The following is an 8,205-nucleotide window of genomic DNA, read 5'->3' on the forward strand; positions in this document are numbered from 1 at the left end:
GATAGCGAGGCTCGTCCTGATCAAAAAGAAAAAGGACGCGCCCCCGGACTTACCGGGATCATATAGACCAATATGCGTGATTGGTGAACTAGGGGAACTATTCGAGCGTGTAGTGGACCAGGTCAACGGCTTCCTAAAGGAAACGGACTTTGGCGCCATCGCAGTATGGATTTAGAACGGGCAGATCCACTGTGAATGTCGTCCTGGATATGAAAAAATTCGTCGACGCGGGCCAGGAAAGTGGTTATCCTGGTGAGTTTGGATATCTCTAACGCTTTCAACTCCTTGTCGTAAGCCATTATAGTCAGGGCGATGAAGCAAAAAAACTTTCCACGCTACTTGGTGAACATCATCAAGACTTATCTAGACAATCGCGCCATAACATTTATAGACAGTCATGGACGCACCGTGGAAAGACAGATGTATTGTGAGATCCCACAGGGTCTGTTTAGGGCCCTACGTTGTGGAACATTGCCTATGACAGTGACCTGCGAACCCCGATGCCAGGTGGCTCCCGTGTTATCGGCTATGCGGATGACACGGCCCTCCTGTTATCGGGATGGGACCTGTCTAAGGCTATCATGAACACCAAACGGGACTTGGACGTTTTGGTAAATGAGACTGAGGGTCTTAAAGTGGCGCCGAAAAAGACGGAGGCCATGGCCTTCACTGTCTCTGCCTTCTGCAGACGCAGGAATGCTCCGCCCCCTAAGATCTGCCTTAGAGGGGTTCGCGTAGAAATTAAAACCAGCGTTAAGTACCTGGGCATAGTATTAGATTCCAGAATGTCGGTCAGGTCCCATTTCGAGGCCCTGATTCCTAAAGCGGAGGGTATTCTTCGGTCCCATAAAAGGCTCATTCCGAACCTTCACGGACCGGGGGAGAAGAAGCGACGCCTCTACGGCTGCGTGATCCACTCGGTGATCCTTTATAGGGCGCCGGTGTGGTGGCACGCCGTCGTGGAGGACATGAGGATCGGGCGGGCTATTTGGAGCCTCCAGAGGAAGGTGGCGATCCGGATGTGTTGTGCCTAAATAAAACGGTCTCCTTCCACGCAGCTATGATAATTGCGAGGATTATTCTTCTCGTTCATCTTGCATCCTAGCTTGCGGAGACGTATGCGGCTGTTAGGGACGCGGAGGAACCTGTTCCCCCGTGTACTAAGGCTGTATTGGGTGCTCTTGCCAGAAGGAGGGCAATAGAAGCGTGGAAAACTGAAGAACTTGGACTCGTAGAATTATCAACAGCAACGGGGGTGAGTGCGAAAGCGGCTATTGCCGAATGGTTAGCCGAGTGGATTGGGAGGCCGTTCTCTATCGGAACGACATTTCACACCACACATGTCATGGCTGTTTCTCGGCGTACTTAAATAAGATAAGAAAGATTCCCTCCCCACGTTGTTTCTACTGCGGAGGGAGTGAGGATACGACGGAGCACACTCTGATCGACTGCCCGGCGTGGACGGATGCCAGGAATAAGCTGATCGATGCGATGGGAGGAGGGCAGCTAACCCTTCCCATGATAGTCAGAACCTCCCTGACTGTCCCGGGAGGATGGGCGGCATTCCAGACCTTCGTAGGGCGGGTCATGGTTGCAAAGGAGGACGCTGAGAGGTGCAGGGAACGGACGAAAGAAGAGTGAACGTGCGGGTGTGTATGTGAACAGGAGTGTGAACGATAGGCCGCATAGGAGAGTAGCTCCTATCGGGCAAGGCTCCGAGCGGCTCAGGCGGCGCCTGGCTCACACGTTGCTTCCCTCTGGTGTGAGTGTGTGTATACATACAGTGTGTATATACGGGCGTGAATGGGCCTGGTCAGAGCACCAGGGGGTGGGAATCGGGCCAATATGTATGTACACAAGTAGGGAGTAATTGCGTCTCCGCTGGCTCGTTGGCCCCTGTCGAATGCGCCGTATTTATTTTTGGTATAAATGTAGATGAATGAATGAGAACAAGGCGAATACCGGCCTGCCTCACCGAGGAGGGGTACTGGGCGAATTTGTAATACGCTTATGCGCGATACCGTCCACCCCCTCTCTCCTCAGCGAGTTAGTAATAAGTATCGGGAGGTTTTTTAGTCGGTAGGCGATCCGAACCTGAGAGTATGTTCAGGCGGGTTGAATCCGACACTCCCCTGAGTATTGGGCTCAGGGGGCCTATGAAGATTTTTCCTCCTGACGAAACAAAAAAAAACATATTGGAGACTGTTTTGCTGCATACCATATGAAAGAGAAATACTAAGTACCAAAGAAAATGCAAATAAACAAATATATAAAACAAACGAATTTTGTATTTATTTACGTATGTATATCTTCGAAATTTCATGAAAGTAGAGGAACAGGGTTGAGAACTTATGAAAACTAACGATGAGGTTAGTAAAACTTAACAATTTATAATCTCCCAATAATGTCAAGAACGACCGGCGACGAGCCAAGTAATCCGAATTAGCACTGCCGGCGCCAGGCGAATAAATGTTTAAAATGTAAAAAGACAACAACTTTTTGTCCTAATTGCCCTAACCAACCTCAATTGTGTAAGTTTTATAATTTTACATTTAAGATAATTTTCTAAATAAAACTATTTATACAGTAGTCAATCAAAAGTTGCCCGCTGTTTCAGTATATCTCGACAACTGGTCAGTGTTTGGAATCATTGACAAAAAGTTCAAGGCAATGTTAATCGTAAACCCCGTCAAGGAAGTCCCAAAAATTATCAAAAGGATCTCAATCGTTGATCCCCGCAAGTCTGCAAGCCAAATTATTCGAGAAATACAATAGAATTATGGAGTACAGTAGAATATTTCCACTACAAAACGTCATATTAAGGATCCAAAATTATTAGGTCACCGCTTTAGCAAAAAACATTCCATCAGTGCAAAAAATAGGAAGGCTAGGATTGATTTTATAAAAGCCTATCGCAACTGGACGATCAAAGAATGGTCTAAAGTATTATGGAGTGACAAAAGTAAATATAATTTACTTTTAGAGATATCTTCTAATAGTATACAGTATGTTCATCGTCCTAAAAATGAGATATAATCCACGATATAAAATTCCCACTGTAAAACATGTGGCAGGGGACATGTTATGGTTTGAAGGTGTTTTTCTGCTAAGGGCACTGTGTAGAAAGATACAATGAAATGCTTTATTTATTTTCTAGAAAAACAGATAATATCTTACCGCAGAACTGAATATTCCAACAGAAAAACGTTTCAAAACATCGATCTAAGCTAATAGAATATTTTACAAAAAGAAAGATCAACATTTTATAGTAGCCAAGTCAAAGTCCAGACTTAAATCCTACAGAGCACTTGTATGAAAAGTTGAATAAATGTATTAGAACATAGAATTACTCGAATCAGGATAATCATTTCAAAGCTTTCGTGAGTTCACGGCCGAAGTCACGTGTACGTGATTTCGCGCAATCGTCAGTTACCGGCTGGGTTCATGTATACAAATATTTGCAAAGCGTCAGTTGCTTATTGTTCATCCAATGTTTATCTATTGTTTATCAATTGTTTGTCTACTGGGTATCGGTTAGGACTACGGAGTATCGATTACTATATCTACTATAATATATCTATCTGTTTATGTCCATCTATCTACCTACCTATTTATATTCATATAAATATCCAATCCTCAAAAATGAGTAAAAGTGACGACGAGATATACGCTGATAACCTGTCAAATGTTAGTGCGCCAGAATCAAATGACAGCGAAGATTCAGACAGTGGAAACGAAATTCTTATTAGAAAACTGAAAAACTTGATGAGGCCAGTAAGAGATTCCGATGAGGAGGATAGTAGTACTTCCGACGAAGAGGAAATGGAATGGACCCGAACAAAAGGCACCGGTAATATGCAAAACTGTAAGGAACAAGGAGTGCAAATATCGCTTGATGAATGGAGCATACAGTCAACTGTAGACCTTTTCTTTGGTGAAGATTTAATAAAATTATTCGTAACTGAAACGAATCTATATCACGAACGACAACAAATTGATGTCGAAGAAAGTAAAGATAGGAAACAGACGGATACAGACGCAGAGGAAATGAAAAAATTTCTCGCTTTAATAGTTCTGATGGGATTAGTAAAAAAGATGAATACAATTTATTAGTAAAAAATATGAATCAGAAAAAGATGAATACTGGTCAACAAGTCCATTAATTCGCACACCAATTTTCGGAAGAGTCATGCCAAGAATTAGATTTCTCCAAATTTGGAAATACTGGCATTTCAACGATAACGAAAAATCTCAAGATTGGACAAGATTAAACCCATGACAGACCATTTCAAACATAAATTTCGAACCATCTATAAACCAACAAAAGAATTATCATTAGACGAAGCCGTTATACCATGGAGCGGAAAGCTTTGTTTCCACACTTATAATCCTAACAAGATTGTCAAGTACGGAATATTAGTACGCATGTTATGCGAAGCACTATCTGGTTACATTTGTAACTTTGATATATATTGTGCCCGGGGAATAAAACTAAAAGAAACCATATTGTCGGTACTGTCGCTGTACCTTTACTTGTAGCATGATATCTGTATAAATAATTACTACAATAGTGTAGCAATCACAGAAGAGCTGCTACAAAAAGAAACAAATGTGTGCAGAACATTACAAAAGAATGTACCACACTGTTTAAAAAATATAAATTTAAAGGACTCCGGCACGGACTTTTGCAGGAAAGGTAATATTCTTGTGCAGACATTTCGAACTAAAAAACGACATTATATATGATTTCAAGTATACACACGGTAAATATGGTTGAAGTCACAAGCCCAAGAACAAACAAGATCGTGAAAAAACCAACCTGTGTTGTCGAATATAATAAGTACATGAAGGGCGTAGACCGTGCAGACCAATACTTATCGTATTACTCAATTTTATTAGAAACAAAGAAGTGGACGAAGAAAGCTATGCTATATTTTATAAATCCAGTCTTGTTTAATGCATACCAAATTTATGTAAAAAGTTCAAAAAGTCAGATTAGATTCAAAAAATTTCTGTTACATGTTGTGAACATATGGTTAAACACAAAGATTGAAATGGAGGAACCAGAATCAGGTATAACTAATAATTATATAATTTGCACGTATGGCACTAGCTATTCTTTTGGTCTAGGACCCTCTTCAATGTATACCCCAAGAGCTGCAAAGTGCAATCCAGTAGACAGATTGTGTCCGGAAATGTGGAACCATAAGCTTGTCCGCATCGTAGGAAGAAGGAAAATAAAAAACCCGCGAAGACCATGCAGAATATGCTCCGCATCAAAAAAAAGAAGCTCAACTGCATTTACGTGCTCCTCATGTAGTGTTCCGCTGCACGTTGGACTGTGCTTTGAAAAATATCATACAAATACTTCGCTAATAATCAAAATACTAAACTAATTGTTTAAAAACCAGTACGCCGAGTAATTATTATATGATTACATTTTTATTTTTTTTATTTTTATATTTAGTTATCATATTTTGTATATTTATATAGTATAGTACATTATTATTATATTTTAGTTTATTATATCACTGTTATATGATACATTTTAGTTATTAAATACTGTTAATCGATGAATTATGTGACAGTATATCGCCAGCATACCTTCCTCAAAAGCCTGCCAATTTGTCACAAAGCTGACAAAATGTACCGGCGGCAAGCGCAACTCTTTTTCCGAAATGTGCGGCCACGAGATATCTCGTTTTCATATATTTTCGACTGAATCGATGACTGAAGCAACCAGAAACAAATGTTTTTGTTACGTTACCAGGGTAATGAAGCCTTGCGCGTTCTTATGACAAATGACTGGCGAAATAACTGAATGTTGACATTCCGAAAATGCAAAAATAATTAGTCAATATAGCATCAGTAGATCTATACCGATCATCATACGTATCGTAGCTTATGAAGTGTTTTATTATTGTACATTTTGGAATTTCAAAATTCGTGTTGTAATTTATAAGAAAACAGTTTTTTGAAAATCATTTATATTTTCAATTTGTTATTGATAATTTATAACAAAAATTATTTTATGAAATAGGCTCTAATTTTATAAAAGTAGCAAAATGACACACATGTAATGAAAATGAAAGTCAAAGTGAATTGTTGTTTGATGATTTATCCGATGTACCAAACAACACTTGCGACGAAAATGAATTCAGTGATAGCAGCAACATTCTTGAATTAAATGATATGATTAGACATAGAAGAAGACTGAGTAAAAAATATAATGTTTCAAGCGAAAGTGAAGATTCGAAGATGGAGGCTGATGAGAATAATTAAAGAATAGACCGATGAGGATATTTTTCCAAATCTGGAACCTTTTAAAGGAATTTGTGATACGTCATTACAAAAAAGAAACTACAGTGTGAAGGAAGCTGTTGATTGTATATTTGGCAATGGATTTTTCCAAATTATTTCTGAAGAAACAAATCGTTATCATTTACAAAATGGACATAAATATAAGGTTAATTCTAAACAATGAAAATAGAGGAATATCTCATGTTCAGAAATAAAAAATTTATTCGGAGTATTTATTTTGATGGGACAAATACGAAAGGAAAACATAAAATAATACTGGTTCGTGGATCCATATTTGACTACACCTTTTCAAAATTAATGAGTAGGAACAGGTTTGAACAGATTATAAGATATTCACATTTTAACGATAACATGAAAATGAATGAAAATAGTGATAGACTCTACAAAATAGAACCTGTTTACTATTATCTGATAAAAAAATTTTAAACCGTTTATACTCCTCATCAGAATCTGTCGCTAGATGAAGTCATGATCCCTTGGCGTAGAAAATTAAAATTTAAGATATATAATCCACGAAAGCTCACAAATATGGAATACTTGTACGAATATTATCGGAAAGTCAAACTGGATATATATGTAATATAGAAATTTATTATGTACAAGGCAAAAAACTCCAGACACTGCAACAACAATTCTTCCACCGTATTTCGGATATTGGCACCATCTTTATATGGATAACTATTATAATACTTTGAATATTGCTGAATTCTTATTACAAAATAAAATTCGAATATGTGGCACAATACGCGCCAATAGATTGCCAAGATGTTTAAAAATAAAGTCGTTAAATCTAAAAAAAGGAGAGAGTATTTTCAAACGAAAACATGATATTTTGTTGCAAATTTGGAAAGATAAAAGAGAGGTACGAATGATTTCAACAATTCATAAATTTGAAATAGTTAAATATACTGGAAAATATAAAACCATGCAGAAACCGAAATGCATTGCAGACTATAATTTAAACATGAAGTATAATTCGTAAAAAAGGAAATACACAAATTTTCTACTTGCTGTGATGAAATTATGGACGACGGAAGAAAAATCAACGGATACAGTTATGGATATAGAACGAAGTATTTCAAATGTAACAAATCATCTACGTATCGACATACCATATAGGCTTTCTGGTAATATGAAACGGCATATATTTAAACCAGTAACGAGTAAAGGAAAGAAGAATTTCCCAATCAAACAATGTAAAGTTTGTTCGTCCAATGAAAAAGCCAGTGAAACAAGATACTGTTGCAAATCGTGTCGAATGCAATTTGTCGTACAAAAAAAAAAGTGTCGATGACTATTGCACGACGAAATATACTTTACACTCTGCAGATATCACACTCTAAAGCATTATTCAAGTATGTGAAATAAATAATAGTTAAAATGTAAAAAATCTTATATAATAAATAGAAGTATAAAATATATAATTATAATTAAGAATAATTTATGTAAATATATAATATCAAATGCAAATTAAAAATGTGGACATACGCATCCTATTGCTTACCAAGCATGTTTCTGGAGCGTTCAAAAATATGGGGACCTTGGGAGCGCGTAGAGCGCCGTATCCAATATGTTAAAAAGGGTAAAAATTCCACAGGATCAAATAGAGAAACTTATCGAATCCATGCAAGATGTGAGGTTATATTATCGTTAAAGAAATAAGCAAATATTAATGTTCCACTAACTTATAAAAAAATTGTGATCTATTTTCTTCATAAAATTATAATAAAATCGTTAAACATGGTAATGTCAAATGACTTATGAGCTGTGATGAAATAAATTTTCATCAATTTATGTAATATTCATTTAGATTCAATACAATATTTTTATTATAAATATATATTACTACATGCAAATTATACATTATAATGTTTAACCCTTAAC

General features: G+C 37.3%; 1 protein-coding gene across 1 annotated transcript; it reads left to right on the forward strand.

The window, feature by feature from the left end:
* Positions 1-3,642: 3,642 nt before the first annotated feature.
* Positions 3,643-4,113, forward strand: LOC124955252. The gene has a single exon (XM_047509416.1). The coding sequence runs from the start codon at positions 3,643-3,645 to the stop codon at positions 4,111-4,113; it is 471 nt and encodes a 156-aa protein (XP_047365372.1).
* The last annotated feature ends 4,092 nt before the right edge of the window (positions 4,114-8,205 follow it).

Source organism: Vespa velutina, chromosome 17 (assembly GCF_912470025.1).
Source record: "Vespa velutina chromosome 17, iVesVel2.1, whole genome shotgun sequence".
Lineage (NCBI taxonomy): Eukaryota > Metazoa > Arthropoda > Insecta > Hymenoptera > Vespidae > Vespa > Vespa velutina.